Raw genomic sequence first — 19,146 nt, forward strand, 5'->3', positions numbered from 1 at the left:
TTAAAGCCACACAACTGTGTTTGTCTGGTTTCTCTGCCATTCGTGTACCAGAGCTCTAAGAGTCGTTCTCAGTCTTCTGATACTAGCCCAAATTACTTATTACCTTGGTAATTATCCATTGGTACTTTACATAACTCCACGTAAGTGCTACATGTGACTTTGAGTTTCCCCCCTTTTCCCCCCACTATTTATCAGGAAACCATCCTCTATTGAGTTTACACAGCTGTCAGACTGTGCACAGAGTCACGCTCCTCTAGCCAATCTGAAAAGTTAACCATTATGTTTTGAATGCTTCAAAACTGAACTGTAAATACCTTTATTGTAGCCTACAATTAATAACTATTTCTACTATAAAGTGCAAATTTGCTGAGTCAGCGTTATCTCTTATGTGCTTTTCCACGGCTACTGATTTTATCTGTGACATAATCTATACACCTATGGGGTCCATGCATATACAGCAACAGTGTCTGCATGTGCATGACACTCACCTGCCACATATCTAGTCAGCCAATCACATGACAGCAACTACTGCGTTTAGGGATGTAAGCATGGTCCAGATGACCTGCTGACCCCCAAATGGCAAAGAAAAGCAATTTAAGTGACTTTGAATGTGACTTGGTTGTTGATGCTAGTCTGTGTATTTCAGAAACTGCTGATCTACTGGGAGTTTCCCTCACAATCATCTCTAGGGTTCAAAGGGCATGGTCTGAAAATGAGAAAATGATCAGTGAGCAGCAGTTCTCTGGGTGAAAAATGCCTTGTTGATGTCAAACATCAGAGGAGTTGACTTTTAGGTTTGTTAGGTATGAAGCTATCATTAGCTTGCTAGCCCTGGCATCTCCACATATATATATTTAGAGCTTCAAGTGTAAATTCAAATAGATCAAATAAAACTAAGACAACCATATTTGTCTCTGCTATGCTAATTTTTAATGAACTAGCACTGATACTGATACTTTTAGATCAACATGTCTGCACATGTCCACAGTGGATAGCACATGCTCCTTCTTCAGAGCCCACTGTGGGAAGGCTGAAGCCCTCGGTCTGCACCACACCAAGCTAAAGAGATAAAGTACAATGAGATTAAGGGAAAAAATGTTTACTATTGAAAACACATGAATGAAAGAAATGCACTGTGTGAACTAATGTGTTATACTAATATACATAACGTATCCTAATGTTTTTTCAAATGTAATATTCAACTCTTTTAATGTGTGTTTCTGGTCAGGTATTCTACAACCCAAAGACTACAAGCCCAGGTCATCTCAAATTGGTTTCCAATTGAGTCCAATGTGCTTAAATGGCCTCCACAAAAACCAAACCTAAATCCAGTTGAGCACCTTTGGGATGTGGTAGAATAAGAGATGTGCTTCATGCATTCGATGCTAACAAATCTACAGCAACCGTGTGAAGCTATCATGCCAATATGGATCAAATTCTCTGAGGAATGTTTCCAACATCTTGTTGAATCTATGTAGCAAAGGATTCAGGCTGCTCTGAAGGCAAAATGGCACCAAACCCAATACAAGGAAGGTGTAGCGTACCTAATAAAGTGGCCAATGAGTGTATAGCTACACAATACCAGAAAAACAAAAAACTTTTAAAAATGTCTTTACTTACGTTTAAATAAATTGGTCACATTTTAAAAAAACGATGGAAACTATTAACATAATGTCAACAAAATGGTTTTAAGGTGTTGCATGGAATCTACGATTTCAGCCTCCATCTCATTTTCATTTCTTTCAAATGGCAGGAAATTATTTCCCTCATTCTTCTCTTCATCTTCTTCATTTTCATACTCGTCTTCATCCTCTCTCTTTTCTGCACACTCATCTTTCACTGGAGAAACTTTGACCTTTATGTCTTTGCTGTCTTGGGTAATATTGCCGACGCTGGAGGAGAAAATAAAATCCTACTAGCTGACACATTTCTTACACAAGTCAAATCACTGTCTCCCTTCATGACATAATAAGAGGTGAATTATCTTTTAAGGATGAGGTGGCCAAATTTGCTGAGTGAGATACCCATTATGAATGTGGGCATTGGGAGGTGACATGATCGGTATCTGGGACCACAAAATCACTAAACACAGAAAAAAAGGAACTTTACTTCTTTGTACAATATTTCTGCAAAATCATTTCACTTTTTAAGAAGAGAAAAATATGAGGAACCGTAGAAAATTTAACCCAGTGTTAAAGCACTCTGAGCTGTATTGTCTCTTGTCCTGTCCTTGTTTATCTTACATAGATATAGTTAGTATTAGGGCCTTTTTATCTTTTTCATTTTATTTAAATTTTGTGAGTTATTATTATTTGTAATTTCTAGTTTTATATCCGTTGTAGATATATTTTGATATTCTTATAAATGCACCATGGGCGGCTTTGGGTGAAATGGCATTTCGATTTGCTGTATACTGTGTATATTGTTGTATTAACAACATCAATTGAATTGAAATGAACTGGCCTTTGAGCTAAGGGTGCTTAAACTAACTTTGCAAGGTATGAAGCTATCATTAGCTTGCTAGCCCTTTTGTCTCCACATATTTAGAGCTTCAGGTGCAAATTCAAAAGTCATCTTTATTTAGCACATTTAAAGCACATCAAGTGTCTGCCAAAGTGCTGAACAGAGGGATAATATAATCAAAAAGAAAGAATTAAAATAGATATGATGAAAACATTATAGAAACCCCTGATAGTTGATCAAATAAAACTAAGACAACCATATTTTTCTCTAATATGTTTATTTTTCATGAACTAGCACTGATACTGATACTTTATTTAGATCTACATGTCTGCACATGTCCACAGTGAATAGTACATGCCCCTTATTCAGAGGTGACTGTGGGAAGGCTGGGCAGGATGCTGGTCCAGAAATGCACATAACGCAGCCTCATTTCCTGCCTTATGTAATTCTGGTTCATGTCAGAATTGATCTCCAGGAACTTTTCACCACTTCTGGTGAATGTTGGCCAGGTAGCAGGCACGGCTGAATCTCCCTTGTTAGGATCTCTGTTGATCAGAGAAATTGAAAACATCACTGATGTGTTTTTAATTTGTATTACAATAAGTGATTCGGTTGTTTGATTTCTTTGACACAAAAATCTGTGTTTGCAGAATTATACCCAGTTTTGGCAAAGTTGGTCCAGTAGGAGATCAAATAGTCAGAGACACGGCTTGGCCAGTATACAAGTGGTGAGCTGAAGGGCTTTCCAAACACGTACTGCAGGTCGTCAGCGTGGTCAGCTCCCATCCAGCTTGGGTAGGGCAATAAAGGACCGCCCAGAAGGTTGGGCTCAGAGAAGAGGTAGGAGTAGGTGCGACCAGTTCTTTGATGAGACAAAAAGAACAGGAAAATTAATGTGATGATAACTCCACCACTGCTAAAAAAATATGTATTTTTATCTCATAAGTAGTTAATTAGATAAACTGCGAAATCTGTATTTCAAGGTCACATTCTCACGTGGCATGGTCAGCATGAAGGTAAAGGGCAGCCTGTGTAGGAACCAGGAAAATGTAGTCTGTTTCAATATCAACAATGGTTTTCTTGATGGTATCCCAGGTGGGAAAACTTCCCCAATTTGAGGTATACGTGGAGTAGGCATTGTTCAGGCCACACTCACCCTTCTCCTTTGTCAAGGCAGCCAAAAGCCTCCTCACGTCGTTACTGCAATCAGAAAGAGAGTATTTTCCACTGAGAACTGATAAAATTCCTTACTGCCACCAAATCATGGTTTACCGTTTTGTGATGTGTAAGTTGTTTGAAATTGTTTCATGATGCAATTCCAAATCACTAGTAGTCAATTTCAGCTGCATTGTGGAACAAGTTGGAAGGATCGTCCGGCAAGAAGTCACCATCGATCACAGGGGCTATCTCCAGGTTCAACACAAGGGGCTCTAAGATATGCACACAATCAGAAATCATTATATATATGCCAGAAATTGTGCAATAATTAGTATGAATATAATTTGGTGGGTAATTTAAGCAGAACTGTTTTCATCACGTCTAAATTAGGTTTTGTGGAACGTAGTCCTTACGATCAGGTGAACTGAGCAAATTCACAGTTCCCGCCTTTGTTAGGGTCCCAGGATCAGTCATCTTCAGACAGGAAGCCATTCTGTTATCAGTTGGGCAGTTGACCTTCCAAGCAACCTGCAGAGTGGGTGCAAATTATCTGTAATTACCCCCATGTTTTATGCATATGTTTCTATTATTAGTTCCTTATTTGATCAAAAAAAAAAGTGGTTATATGTAAAGAAGCTGCTATGTACCTCCTCAGCAAACCTACGAGGGTTTCTGTTGAGTGCCCAGGGGCAAAGTGCCACCCCACTCTGGGAGATGGCTCTCCTGATGATCCCTTTATTGTGGGGAGTGAGAGTCTGTGGGTGGAATGTCAGGAGAAATACATATTTCACTATCTGCTTTGAAATGAGTTCCACCTATGGATAGATGGTCAGAAAAAGAACAAATACTCTCACCTGGAAGCTAACACTAACTCCACCTGCAGATTCTCCAAAGACGGTGATGTTGTCAGGGTCACCTCCAAATGAGCGGATGTTTCTGTGCACCCAGGCGATGGCGGCCTGCTGATCCCACAAACCGTAGTTTCCTGAGGATTAAATATAATCAAGTTTGTGGAAAGAATCACTATTTAAATGGAAGTATTTCTGTATTGGCAGTCCAGCATGTACCAGGCTCTATAAGATGTGTGTACCTACCAGGTAAATCAGAATCTCCAGTGCTCATGAAGCCCATAGGTCCCACACGGTACCCAAGTGTCACTACAATAACATTCCCTCTGTCTGCTATCTCCTTTCCATAGTACATGTAGTTATCCAGGTAGTAAGGCCCCATGGAGCCTCCAATCATGAAGCCTCCTCCGTAGATCCAAACCATGACAGGGAGACCAGAAGATACTAGAGGGATGAAGACAGTTAGGGCCTTGAGGCGACTTTTGTTGTGATTTGGCGCTATATAAATAAAATTGAATTGAGTTAGCACTGGTCTAATTTAATATATAAACATTTTTGGCTTCTGTCTTTACCTGAGCTGCCATGAGGAACCCAAATGTTAAGGTACAGACAGTCCTCACTGCCTACGTAGCTATTCTGGAAGAAGTTCAGCTGAAGGCACTCGTCTCTGTACTGTGTGGCCTTTAGAACACCTGACCAGAAACACACATTAAAAGAGTAGTGTGTTATCATTTAAGATTAGCATGAAGCATCAAGTATGTTATTATTACATATTTCTTCACACAGAGCTGGCCTTAGCGAATGCTTATTTCGCTTTGCAAGCAGAAGATGAAACATATTTAAAAGGAAATGAGCAGAAAAAGCTTCTGTGAGTTTCAAACATAATTGCTAAAGAGGTCAAATCTAGTGAAAAATGCTGTCCACCCACCTCCCCAACCAGGGTGACGCTTTGGTTTCTCAAACCTTCCAGGAATGTCAGCAAAGGGAATTCCCTTGAAGATGTCCATGGAACGGGATAATCCAAGACCAACTGTTTCACCCTCAACCATCCCTCCCTCAGTTTGCACCACACCAAGCTACAGAGATTAAGGCAATAAATGGACTAAATATGTGAGCCATAAAAAAAGACGGATGTTTGGGTTTTTTACCACACTGATTAAATTGAGCACAATATGTTTCAATTTGAACACTTAGTGTAACAAAATTACACATTTTGTAATCACGCAGTCACAGCTGAATTATCAGTGCACAACCGAACCTGAAACATATTCTGCACAGTGAAACCTTTAGAGATATCCAAAAGAAAGTCTGTAAACATGAAAAATACATTTTATGTGATACTTACAGAGGCCGCAGAGGCCGTCTCCAGAAAAACAGCAACGGCAAACAAAATCCCCAGCTTCAGCATCATGATCAAGCTGTCAGAATTTCCCTGATTGTCAGCCAGACTTTTATAAAGGAACCAACATTGCACAACATCTGACCAACGTGCAGTCCGTAGCCCCTGGTTTTCTCACTGTTGAATAATATTTAACCAATATTTAACCACCTTGTATACACTACATCTTCCCCCAAACTTCCCCACATTTAATTAGAAAACCAAAATCGACTAAAAAAAAATGGTTAATGGTAGTTATCATGAGACAACTCTTTTAATGTCTGCTCTAGTAAGTAGGTAAGCTATTTATAATTATTTATAAATATACAATAAGAATACAAATGATAAACAAGGAGCACAAATACTTTTATTCTCAGTCAACAGAGAAACTAATTCCGCTACATACTCATGAAAATTAGCTGGAGTTAACTGGTGTTATTAAAATCTTTCTTGGGGAAAAAAAGAAAAATAGTCTCTTTTTATTTTATGTTCTGCACTTCTTCTATTTGCAGGTTTTCTCTACATCTAAAGAATATCTGGAGGTGCAGATGCCACCAATATTGTGTTTGGCTTGTATTTAGTTTAAATACTTCAAAAACAGTCACTGGATTAAAAAAGGGAATACCATGACACAATATATATGTTTTTCCTTACTTATCATCTGATACTCAGACTGTGTCTTGCCTTAACCTTTAACCCCTAACCACTTGGCTTGGAAAGGAAAAGTGGGCAGGAGAATTGCAAAGGAAAAGACAAGGCGTATGCTGAGAATCAGAACAGCCTTACACTAGTATCTCCTTAACAGGGTGAAAACTATACAGAAGATAGACTACAAAACATGTATGTGACTTCACCATAACGTGTTCAACCCCCCCTTTTTTCAGTGTTGGTCGTATAAACAAGAACAGCCAAATATTCCTTAATTTCAAAGGTTAAAATTTTAAAAGAGAAGGAACATTCAGGGCCACATGAACTGACAGCAGCAGCACCACAAAACCAGCTTTTGACATTGGAAAGCTGCTGGATTTACTAGAACGCCACAGTGTCAGTTTTGTGACTGAAAGTTGTGAACAGCGATATTTTGGTGGCTGGTCTCATGCATATGTATTTGTAAGAGTTTTCACTTTCAGGAGAAGAATTAACGTGATTGTGATATTTGCTGCTAAAAGAGTTTATTTCTAGGAGCAGAGGATGAAGTCATCAGGACCAGGTCCTAAACGGCACTTTGCTTGGATGGCTCAAAGCTGCGAGCGCGGTGCCAAAACGTTCGCCCTAAAACTCTTCACTTATTCCTCAGGCTGAGTGTCTAGACACGAGCCCCACTTACTCTCCGTCAGAAACACTGGGAGTTTCACTGGGACAAAAATGAACTGAATTGAGCTTCTTTTCTTGGCATTGAGCACCCAGCGAGCTGCTTCTCTCTGCTGAATCTGTAACAAATAGGAGTGTCAGCCTTCTCACATTTATCTGAATTGCCAGCAGAAGTGTCAGCAGTGTCTTTGACTACAGCTTAAGAGAAACTGCTTTTTGGGGCTCCTCTATTTACCCAAAATGCCTGAACATATTTAGAAAAAAAAAAGAGATCCACAAAAACAGTACAAGTACAGGACCAAAGTTCATGTTGTTGTTCAGTGTTTTGCAGTTCATAGTTCAAACTGAACACTCTAAATATTTTGTTCGTGTACTTTCTGAGTGCCTTATTCAGTAAAAACAAACAAAAAAAAAACAAACTTAAAACAGGAGACTGGAACAATGTTGTTTGGTTTGAATCTCAATTTCTTAATTTCGGGCCTTACAGTCGAAAATTCACCAGCAACTGCGTGATGCTATCATGTCAATTTGTAGTCGTTTGTTGCAAATTTTAAGTAATTACCTGTTTATTAGTTACTTTGCTATTTTTTTTTTTTTAATTTAATACGCCTAAAGGAGGAAGACCACAACAGCAGGACATGGCATCTGCCGATTTTTATTGTATGTTATTTGGTCAGAAAAACGGAACCTTTATTTGTGTCCATGGTGAACTCCAGTTATACTGTAATTAACAAAAATGTCAATTTAAACGCAAACACAAACGGTTTCTCTACATTAACAGCAAAGGGAACACAACTGTTACACAAACCTTTCAAAAGAACATAATTTCTTTATTTACACGGTCACATTTTTAAAGAAACTGATGATACAACATATTAACAGTCAAATTTATGTCAACACGTGGTTTTATTGTGTTACATGTAATCTAAAATTTCGGTCTCCATCTCATTTTCACTTCCTTCAGATGGCTGAAATTCATCTTCCTCATCTTCCTCTTCATCCTCCCTATTCTCATACTCCCCCACTTCATCTTCCTCCTCCTCTGCATAAACATCTTTTACGCTTTGGCCTTTACGTCTTCGTCTTTTGGGTAATTCCGGCAACACTGAAGGACAAACAGAACAAAAAGCCAAAACCAAAAATAAAAATAAAAAGTGGGTGCCAGGTGGTCTTGTTCATGACTCAGTTACTTCAAATACTGAAAATAGTCACTGTTAAGTTTTGTCTATGAGTTTTGGTTTGTCATGATAATCCATGATCAGTGCTTCAAAATGTTAGTGCACAAACACACAAGTTTATTTTTAGGGTAGCATGTTAGCATTTTTCTATTAGAACAACAGGGCATCAATGTTTCTGCAGGAATTCTGACTTCAATCATGGAACCAAAAACATAAAAAGTTGACCTACTATCAAAGAAAACGTTAATGGATAACAAGAGCTGCTAAAACCAATTTTGCTCGAAACATGGATGTTTTTTTTTTAAAGATTTATTGTTGGCATTTTGCAGATATTGGATAGTGACAGAAAGAGAACGGTGCCCAGCAAAGGTGCCTGGGCTGCAATCTCAGCTGGACCACCGGTTGACTAACGTGAATCTCTGAACATTTTAAGTTCAGTCCATCCAGTTGTTGTTCACACTCTTTTACTGAAAACTAGACTATGTAACTGGAGTAGCTGCTGGCCTTGCAAGGCGGAAAGCTTCACATTTTATTCATTTTTAGTGCCAAGTTAACTGTCAAGCACCCAGTTGACAGTCTTAAATACACACAAAACAGCTGTACAGTCCTTTAGACTAATTTTCTTAGCCATTTAACTATTTTGTAAAGGTCACAAATATTAACACATCAGATTAGTAGGATTTCTATCGATCTTTAGGATTTATCTTGAAACTAGGAGTCTCTGTATAACATCTGTAACCAGCCGATCAGCCTGATTTTTTATTATTATTAATCCTTTATTTATCCAGGTAAAAAATCTCATTGAGATTAAAAATCTCATTTCCAAGAGAGACCTGGCATCATGGCAACAAAAGTCACATACCACATAGGTATATAACATTTAAAACAAATACAATATCCCATACAAACATGTGTAAAATATACAATAACAGATCAAATTAAGAGTACATTAAAAACAATCACACTGAGTAAAAGAGCTGTTCTCTCGTTCCTTTAAGACAGACTTAAACTCTCCCAAGGTAACCAATTCTGATAATTTCAGTTCCTTCTGCAGATTATTCCAGGAAGCAGGGGCAGCGTATGATCAGGATATGAAGTGTGACAGATGGTCATAAGTAGGCTTAGAGGGCAAAAAGCTTTGCAGCTAATGAATAGAGAAGAGCAAAGAAAACTATCAGGTGAGAAACTAAACTAAAAGCAGGGCATGATTTGGAGTAAAAGTAAAACAAGTTCTGGGTGCACACTGTGTCAAGTTAACGTACTCTAATGATCAAGGCGGTTACACAGTAATAAGAGTCTTATTACACAGTAATAAGCGTCACAACTTTTTCCTTACCTGGCTTCTGCGCTCTGATCACCGCCTTGATCATGGCTGAGATCATGTCCCTCAGCTTGTCTGTGGTGCCAACGACACACCAGCCGTCACGCTCGTCACAGTGCTGCTCGTTTCCGTTGTTCTGCTCGATCTCCTTTTGGATGCTGCAAAAGAGCAAACACTTACATTAGTCATTCTAATGGAACCGCGACATATTTGATAAATCCACCAGATAATTAAAATGCTACACTGGATACTTTAAAATAATTTATAAATTATTTAATAAAATCTTATTCATTGTTGCTCCTGTTATGTATTCATAAAAAATAATTTCACAGAATCGTACTTTCATGTTTTCCTCCCTATTAACATTAGCACATCTTGCTATCTTCTCTTATCCCACCAAAAACAGAAACAGGAAGCACATCGGAGAATACAAAAAATATATCTGAAAAGCAGTTAAGTCTACTCTTTGAGAATCTTTAGATAACATTTTTAGGAGTTAGGTGAAAGGACCTGTGGAAAACCCAGACGTCAATTTGATCAACTTTATTTAGATGAAAAATGATGACAGATGAGAGCAGATATGACCGTTATGAACATTAGTGTGTATTACCTTTCCACATCCAAATCACAGACCTGGTAAAACATTTGTCTGTGAGGAGGCAGCATGCCCTCTCTGAAAATGTAGGATGATTCCTGTGGAGATGAAACAGAGGACAGAGACAGCTTCTCCATTACTTTTTTGCAAGACAGCTTGCATTTAAACTGTCATTAAATGCCTTTGTAGCTTCAGGCATTTTCACTATCATACTATAGAAATGTCAATGTGTTCAAAAAAAAAAAAAGATTTCAATAAATGAACAGAATATACAGCACTGGGCTAAAGTTTTGATCCACCCCTCATTTCCTTTACATCAGTGAGTGTCATCTGTAAAACACGGTGGAGTCTCTGTCATTATTTGGGGCTGCATTTCAGCCAGTGGTGTCTTGTCAAAACTGACTGAATTATAAACACAGAAATGCGTGTTTAGATTTTAATCCAACATGCAGTGGGATCTGGAAAGTATTCAACTGACAGCAGTTCGGTTTTCAGCATGATCCCCGACCCACTTCCAAACAGTAAAAGAATACCTGGATAGAAAATCATGTCGTGGATTGGCCTTCCCAGAGCTGCTTCAGTCTTTAAATGCTGTATGTATTTCAAGCGAAATGTAAAGAAATAAGGCATGGCTTCAGACTCAAGACCTTTGCACAATACTGTAAACTCTGGCCATATAATCATGAAATTTATCCCATCATATATTCTTTTTTAAGCATGCTTCTAGAAGAATACTCAGGGTCCCATGAAGAAGGAGAACTTTAATTCAAGTTGGGTTCAATTTAGTTCTATTTACAAAGCCCCAGTTTACAACAATGGTCACCTCACAGTGCTTTATATTCTAAAGACACAAAAATAGAGAGAATTTCAAAATGAAAAATCCCCTCCCCATCCTGCAAGAGGTTTGTTTAACAGGAAGACACGGCAGAAAAACTAGGTTCAAGGCTCTGACTGGATGGGGAAAAATATAACGGGAAAATATGAACATATAAAAAAACAATTAACAAGCAGCACCAAACACAACTTATGAGAGAGCAGACAAAACCTACTGACTATCAATAGAGGCTTATAAAAACACGAGGAGTAAAGTGAGGGGAATGAAGGAGAAGTACATCATGGGAAGTCCCCCAACAGCGTACCTCATCAAGCCTAAATATAAGTGTTATCAAAAATATTTTTTTAAAGCCTGATATTATAACTATAGAAGGTGTGTGTGCTTAAAACATTTAGCATGTTTGTTCTGATAATGGTCACTGACCTTCAGCTGGTATGTGACTGGAGCTGGATCTCGACTGCTGCTGGGACCCTCCTGAGTGGGAAGATCCATCACACTAGCTGGCTGGGGTGCTGGGGAAAAAAGGACAGCACAACACTGAATAGAGCAATGACTTCATTTACTAACTTAGTAACAAGGTTACTTTTAAAACACTTGAGTCTTGACAATTCATACACTGCACTCACTGCTCTCCCTTTTGTGTGAATATATGTGCAAATCAGAGGCTCTGATAGGCTCACAAATAATACTTGTGTGCATTATCCTCCATACCTCTAAAACACTTACCCGACTTGTTTAATGTGTTTGGCAGACTGTAGTTCAGGGAGCTTCTCTTGGCTTTTATTGGTATGTTGGATAGCAAGTAGCCTAAAAATGGGAACAAATGAAATCAAAAATGCTCATCATAACAAACTAGCTGATTTTGCAAAATGACTAAATTGCTCAAGTTTGTTTTTTGCCCTTTTGAAACACAAACTCTGATGTTAAATGTAGAAAAAGTTTCAACAGAAACGGAGAAATTCTGCTCTCACCGTGCTTGGAGCTACAACGGATCCTGAAATCCAGCATCTGATATTTTTTGGCCTCTGGGGTCTTTCGGGGATCGTAGCCGAGCTTCACCCACAGGCTTCTCCACGGCCCTGTCACCTACATACAAAAAGTCTACCTATGTTAATCTCTTTTTACAGGAAATGAGAGACTGCACAAGTCTCTCGTCCAGCAGATGGACATAATAATATCAACAAAAGCATGTAATCTAGTAAACCTTTATTACTTTTGAGCATTTATTTTTTAAGAATTGTGGCATTTTAGGCTTTGACTTGATTCAATGTTGTATAGTAAATGGATATTACTTATTCAATATCATATTAAATAAGTCATAGCCTTAAATCAATGGCTAAACTTTTAGCCAAATAGGGAAATGTAAAGTAAACTATTATAGCTAAATTACCTCTAAGCTTAAAAGCGGATTCACCCTACAAATATAAATTCTGCTTATTGCTATGCAGTAAATTAAATATCAATAGGTTATATTTGTTTTTTTAAGTATTTCATTCACTACACAGTTGTATAAGTGTACATTCTTATTCATGAAAATGTCACTGGTATTTGATTAAAGTGGAAGCAAACACAGACATTTCTAAGATTTTAGGGCAGACTGAGTAAGTACAGCAGATTTTTTTAATTAAAATTTCAATATTTCAAAACACCTGAGTGAAATCGCTGATAACCTCACCATGTAGTAGGCATAGAAGGGCAGCAGCAGCTTCAGTTTATCAGGGTGGAGGTTGATGTTGGCTTTGACTGCGTTCCGTGACCAGATGGGCCGGCTCTCAAACATCTAGGTGCAAAGTATTTTGAGATTAGATAATAACCAAACATGATGGAAAGCAATATTTATGTAACATTATATAAAAGACAGCCTTGTAACATTTTGCTATTTTGGAGAGAAAACTGCTGATTATTGTTGGTTGAGCTGCGCTTCTGAAATCAGCTGATGGAAAATGAACAAAAATACCAGTAGATGCAGATTGTGAGCCAAAAAACACAACAAGACAGAGTTTTCAAAGTGTCCAAGCAGATGTAAATACAGCTGTGCAATCTCCCCTCAGTTCCTGTGCTTATCAACTAGTGACCCTTGCAATCAGAGTGTGGCTGAGTGCTGGACACACCTTTTTCAGCTGCTCTTCAGCCTTCTTGTCACACTCATTCATGCAGATTCGCTTCCAGGTCACTTTAGCTGCCTCGAGGCACTCTGCAGGCACGACGGGATCAGTGAAGCTGACAAAAATGGCGTTGTGGGGCCGGCCAGCGCGATTTAAACCAATGAAATTCTTACTGTCACCTGGCATTTGGCTACAAACGCAAAAAAGAGGTGAAATATTATAGGTATCACCCTGAAACTAAAGATCGATAAAGGCTTCCCAATATTGCTGTTTGGGGGTTTACAGTGGTTTACTAACTTTAGATGGACGTCAGGCCGATAGAAATAATCCACGGGACTGTCGAGGCGTGAGAAGATGGGTGGGGGGAGAAAGTAAGGCATGGGCTGCTCAAAGAACTCTTGACTCTCGGGTTTGCGGAGGATGATTTTGTCATACAAAGACGTATGTTTTCCACCTTCTGAATGCACAGCGAGGCACTGGAAGTCTGCCAGCCCTGCAAACGGCAAACATCAGAACAAACATTGTCACTTGCATTATTTGTACTTTTTCTGATACGCTGTCATCTTCTGTCTGAGATCAAACCACCCTGTGACATAAAGCATTGCCATGCTGGAATTTAAGACAAAGACAAAGGGATTGAGGGCATGGACATTTTTCGTTTTCAGAAGTGTGGCATGCCAGAAATATGAAAACCACTGCCTAAAACAAGTTAATATGATGTTTGGTAAGATCATGGGAGGGTCCCCGTGTCAAGACAATATATAATATAATTCCCACAGATGTGACCCCCCCCATTACTGAATTTCATTGAAAAAAAAAAAAAAAGAAATTCTGCGCCCAATAAATTGCACCGATAATCTTCATATTTCATCTCCTTGTTTCATGTGCTGGCACAAGATTTGATGTCTGAAGCAATCTTCCTAAGTTGTCTAAAACAAAAAGTAAATAAATAAATCTGCCATTTGGCCACTGGAGGGCACTGTAGTAAACATGTACAGCATCAGTCAAACTGGATTTCCTTTGATTGTTTAAATTCTCACTTTTAACATGATCAAGATGCCACATCTGTAAGATCATCATGACTAAATTACGTATAAACTGTATGAGGAACGAATAAATATTAGAGATTCTTAAAAAAGTGAAACCAAACATTGAAAGAGGACCAAAGGCTAACAAAATTAACACTTTATTATGCTACAGGTGGATAACTGAGAGACACACCCGTGAATTTGTATGTGGTTCCAATGACTCCGAGCATGTCCATGTGGATTTCAGCATCCTTGGGGTCATTTTTTCGCGCCCGCCGTCGCACTCTGAGGAGGAGGTTGCCTGATGGGACGCGGTTTCCGTACAGTGAGTGACAGAAAGGGTCTTGGGGCCGGTAACGCAGCTCGAGACGCTTGCTGGGGTTGGAATAGGTCTGTGGGATTAATGGGAAATAAAGGGTACAGGTATTAACCACAAAAGTGAGAAAGATTTGAGTATCTGTTAATTACCCACAAAAAAAAGGACAATTTAACATGCAAAAAGACAGAAAAAAATAGACAATACATTTTAAATAAAACAGCTCTCCCCTCCAATCCCACAAAGTGACAACCAAGGGCAGGAACGTATGTTTCATATGTTCTATGAAATATTTAAACTTCAAAGAAATTTAAATACCAACTTGTTATTTGTGTATCTCAGTGGAGCACAGCATTTAAATTTCTCTGTTTCAACCTATGGGAGCCAGTGCACCTGGCTGTAATTAAGCCAGGTTGCAGGAGAGGGCGCTCATGAGAAAGTCTTCAATGGATTGGAGCTAAAGAAGGTAAAAGGCAAAATAATTCTAATAATTTGTGCTAATTGTTTGGGTAACAATTTACGAATGGCCTTCCTCCCTTGGTGACAGCTTTTTTATCTGGAAGGTTAAAAATGTTAAAATGTTGTTGTTATAATCATAAAGATGGAAAAAACACAACTGGTGTTACAGTTTATTGCCTTTCCACTGTGATCCTAGGTTCTGGTGGTCATGTAAGGACAGCAGATGTAGTGAATGAGGAAAAGCTCAGACACATTGTTGCAATGGATCTTTTTTTCTTCTTAAAATATCTCAGACTGCCCTTCATCTGTTTTGTTAATGGTTCAGTCATTAAGGCATCAAACTCATTTAACAGGGAATAATACCTTCTGATGACTGGCAAATTTTAGTGGAGTTGAAAAATAGGCTTCTTTTTTTTTTTTTTTACTTAGGCTCATGTTTTATATGCATACACATATACTGACTGGTCACTCTGTTGGATACGTGTTCAACTGCTCATTATTGCAACATCTAATCAGCCAATGACATGGCAGCAACTCAAACAGTAATTCAAACAACCGCTCATTACAACCATGTTTTGCAGAAGAGCATCAATGAATGCAAAACGCATCGAACTCTGAAGCAAATGAGCTATGGGAGCAGAAGACCACACCTGGTGCCACTACTATTATCTAAGAACAGGAAATTGAGGTTACGGTTCACACAGTGTCACAGAAATTGAACAACAGATGACTGGAAAACTGTCTCCGGCAAGATTCTGATGTGACGGTCCATGTCACAAAGCTCAAAGATCATCTAAAATTGTTTTCACTGCACTGAAATGGGCTCTACAGTAAGCAGATGTCAATCCAAAAGAGCATCTTTGCATGTGGTGCAACAGGAGATTTGCATCATGAATGTGACGCTGACAAATCTGCAACAGTGTGATGCTATCATACCAATATGGACCAAAATCTCTGAGGACTATATCCAGCAACGTGTTTAATGTATGGCACAAACTATTAAGGCAGTTCTGAAGGTAAAAGGGGGTCCAACCATGTACTATCAAGGTGTAGATGGTTCATTACATGTGGAAATGTGGAGGTTTTCAGGATACACGTTTACGTCTTTACATTTAATATAGAAAGAGTAAATTATAGGGAGGTGTGGCCAGCTTGATTGGAAACTGGAACTGTATAGGGGCCCCAGCCCTAAAATGCGTTTTACAGCGCTGATCCAAAGCCTGAAAAGATCCCGGTTTTCCTCACAGACCACTTGAATTACAAAATGCTGAAAGACTGTAACTGATATAGTTTAAAACACCAAGTAAATAAAGCGATAAATCCAATAAAGCGATGTATTTAAGTTACAATGTTTAAAAAACTGAAAATATATTTTCTATGCGCTCATTAGCCGACATAAACGACACAATGGTTTTCAAAATAAAAGCCCGAGACTGATCTGTGTCCCAGCTATATTCCGCTTACTTTTGTTACTTTTTGTTCACCACCCAGAGTGGCCAGCATCCTGTCCGCGCTGCTGAACACCCCCGGATACTCCACACACACCAACTTGTTGTCCTGGAGCTCCACGGTGGACGAGCTTCCCGGGACATCCTCGTGTTCGGCGGGACGGGAAAACGTCAGCTCTTTGAGAGTAAAGTCCAGCTTCGCGTCCCTCATATCCGCCATACTGACTCCTTAGCTGGCGACAATTAAGAGTAATGTAATGAACCAACTACTTTAGCCAAAAAGAACACGAAAGAAAACACATCTAACTCCTGCACCAACAGCCGTACGAGCACGTGTTCAAGTCCAAAATAACTCCGGGCGGAAACATTTCAGCACGCATGACGTTCCGGTAGCCTTTCAAAATCAGGACTCAAGACTCAAGAAGTTTATTGTCATTTCGTATGGTGTAACCCAGGCAAAAACGAAATAGTGTTTCTCACCAGCCTCTACAGTGCAATAAACAATACAGTTTAAAAAGAATAAGCTTAAAAAGAGCAGTAAAAAGGCAGTAATAAATTGCAACAATGGGTATGGATAAATAACATAAAATCTAAGTTATAAAACAAACTCAAGTCACATTCATTTGGGTAGGTAGAAGCAGTCCTTTCACAGAAAGGGATGGTTAAATTAGGTAGTGTGTGTATCTGGGGAGTATATTGTGTGTGTGTGTGTGTGTGTGTGTGTGTGTGTGTGTGTGTGTGTGTGTGTGTGTGTGTGTGTATGCGTGTGTAGATAGGGGGCATTACAGTCCGTTTGTGGACCTCACAGTGTAGCTGTGTGAATAGCTGAGTGGGTGGGGAGGGGGCACAGTCTGTTTATCAGTCTCACAGCTTGTGCAAAGAACCCTTCCAGCATCCTGGTGGTTCTGCAGCTGATGCTCCTGTACCTCTTGTCAGACGGCAGGAGGGAGAACAGGCTATGCGAGGGGTGGTGGGGGTCTCTGATGATGGAGATAGCTCTGCATATGCAGTGCTGTTTGTAGATCTCCTCCAGAGACGAGAGAGGGGCACCAACAAACCTCCCGGTAGTCTTAACAATCCTATTCAGTTGACGCTTCCCATAGGACTTGCGATTGCCAAACCAATATGTAAAACTTTGTGTCAGGATGTTTTCAATGGTGTGAGGTGAAGTGTGGAGAGTCCTGCTTTTCTGAGTCTCCTGAGGGAGTAGAGACGCTTTGTGCTTTTTTGATAACTGCTGCGGTGTTAATGGAAAAGGACAGGTCATCAGCTAGGTGTACACCCAGGAACTTAACACTGCTGACCCTCTCGACAGCAGCACCATCTATGATGAGGTCTGTGTGGTGATCTCTGCCAGACTTTATGAAATCGATCACCTTCTTCTTTGTTTTGTCCACATTGATGGTGAGCTTGTGGGATCTACACCACACTTCCAGCTGCTCCACTTCCATTCTATAGGCAGACTCGTCATTGTCAGTGATGAGACCAACCACAGTTGTGTCATCTGCAAACTTCACAATGTGGTTAGTGGTGTGTACTTATAAATTCATTTTGAACAACTTAAAATCCCATAACAACAACACTATAAATACAAGCTTTTTTCAGCCTCTTGCAGGGGGTATGAATAAAAGTTTTCATCTTTTATGCAGTAAATAGTTTTCACCCATTGAAGTTATTATTTAAAAGACATCTTGCCTGTTGTTAGCATCTGGGTCACCTGTGTTGATTCAGTCCTTTTTTGTTTCTTTTACATAATGCAAAATATAGTAATTCGTGGCTCAAGAGTTGAGAGTTCGCCTTGTAATCGGAAGGTTGCCGGTTCGAGCCCCGGCTCGGACAGTCTCGGTCGTTGTGTCCTTGGGCAAGACACTTCACCTACCGCCTACTGGTGTTGGCCAGAAGGGCCGATGGTGCGATATGGCAGCCTCGCTTCTGTCAGCCTGCCTTAGGGCAGCTGTGGGCTACAACTGTAGCTTGCCTCCACCAGTGTGTGAATGGGTGGATGGCTGGGTGTGTAAAGCGCTTTGGGGTCCCTGGGGGACTAGTAAAAGCGCTATACAAATACAGGCCATTTACCATTTAATAACAATATAAAAATTATTATATGTAGGTGTACTTTCACACAGTAATGTGCTTTCCTTTTTGAACATATTTTGTTATATATAATGGTGAATATCAAAATTAAACAGTACAAGCTATCAAGTTATTTTCATTCACATTTGAAAACGTGCATTATTCATTTAAACCCGAGACAGTCATAAGAGAGGCCCAGTGTTGTCACAGAGTCTTCATTCATACTGTAAACTGGCAGTCATCCCTTCAGAGCAGACTACAGGCTTAACGGTTTTCTGCTTGTTTGCAGGCTTAAATGTGCGCGTGTGTGTGTGTGTGTGTGTGTGGGGGGGGGGGGGGGCAACGACTGTCTAATGTGACGCCGTATGTACTTTGATTCTTGCTTTTCTCTCAAAGCATGACAAAAGAATGTCATGTTTTGTGAGAAACAAATACAACTTTCTTTTTTCAGAGTTTTCCATCTTTCTTTTTCGCTTTCTTTGTTAAAATACATTTATATGTTTTGGTAGAATATAGTACTTTACATCACAGTAAAAACAAAGTACAAAAGGCAGCCAGAATGGAGCAATGCTTCAGGCTCCCAAGAGCTGGATTCACTCATGTATTTTGGTTCCCCTTTAGCTTAGCATT

General features: G+C 39.4%; 1 protein-coding gene and 1 pseudogene across 2 annotated transcripts; both read right to left on the reverse strand.

Moving 5' to 3' along the window:
* Window positions 1-2,734: 2,734 nt before the first annotated feature.
* Window positions 2,735-5,971, reverse strand: LOC146383481 (bile salt-activated lipase-like; annotated as a pseudogene). Its single transcript, XR_014800757.1, has 11 exons — window positions 5,815-5,971; window positions 5,398-5,545; window positions 5,042-5,161; window positions 4,716-4,913; window positions 4,476-4,606; window positions 4,269-4,376; window positions 4,035-4,149; window positions 3,736-3,893; window positions 3,460-3,663; window positions 3,122-3,325; window positions 2,735-3,008 (listed from the first exon to the last, which is right to left on the reverse strand). The product of XR_014800757.1 is annotated as a bile salt-activated lipase-like (transcript).
* Window positions 5,972-7,797: 1,826 nt separating this feature from the next.
* On the reverse strand, window positions 7,798-16,796 carry gtf3c5 (general transcription factor IIIC, polypeptide 5). The gene is made up of 11 exons (XM_084934761.1): window positions 16,460-16,796; window positions 14,414-14,612; window positions 13,490-13,685; window positions 13,199-13,382; window positions 12,763-12,867; window positions 12,059-12,173; window positions 11,814-11,894; window positions 11,511-11,599; window positions 10,268-10,350; window positions 9,673-9,815; window positions 7,798-8,263 (listed from the first exon to the last, which is right to left on the reverse strand). Exons 1-11 carry the CDS (start codon window positions 16,661-16,663, stop codon window positions 8,073-8,075), a joined length of 1,590 nt encoding a protein of 529 aa, XP_084790887.1. The 5' UTR covers window positions 16,664-16,796; the 3' UTR covers window positions 7,798-8,072.
* Between the last annotated feature and the right edge of the window lie 2,350 nt (window positions 16,797-19,146).

This window comes from Perissodus microlepis, chromosome 7 (genome assembly GCF_051167445.1).
Source record: "Perissodus microlepis isolate ML-2025 ecotype Zambia chromosome 7, ASM5116744v1, whole genome shotgun sequence".
Taxonomy (NCBI): Eukaryota; Metazoa; Chordata; class Actinopteri; order Cichliformes; family Cichlidae; genus Perissodus; species Perissodus microlepis.

What these genes read in the sequence shown, in the direction of transcription:
- gtf3c5 (XM_084934761.1), bottom strand. Translation starts at nt 16,663, where the DNA reads ATGGCGGATATGAGGGACGCGAAGCTGGACTTTACTCTCAAAGAGCTG. An exon ending in CTGAAGAGCAGCTGAAAAAG is followed by an intron (nt 12,868 to 13,198) that starts GTGTGTCCAGCA and finishes CTTTGCACCTAG; the next exon opens with ATGTTTGAGAGCCGGCCCAT. An exon ending in CCTTCTATGCCTACTACATG is followed by an intron (nt 12,174 to 12,762) that starts GTGAGGTTATCA and finishes TTTTGTATGTAG; the next exon opens with GTGACAGGGCCGTGGAGAAG.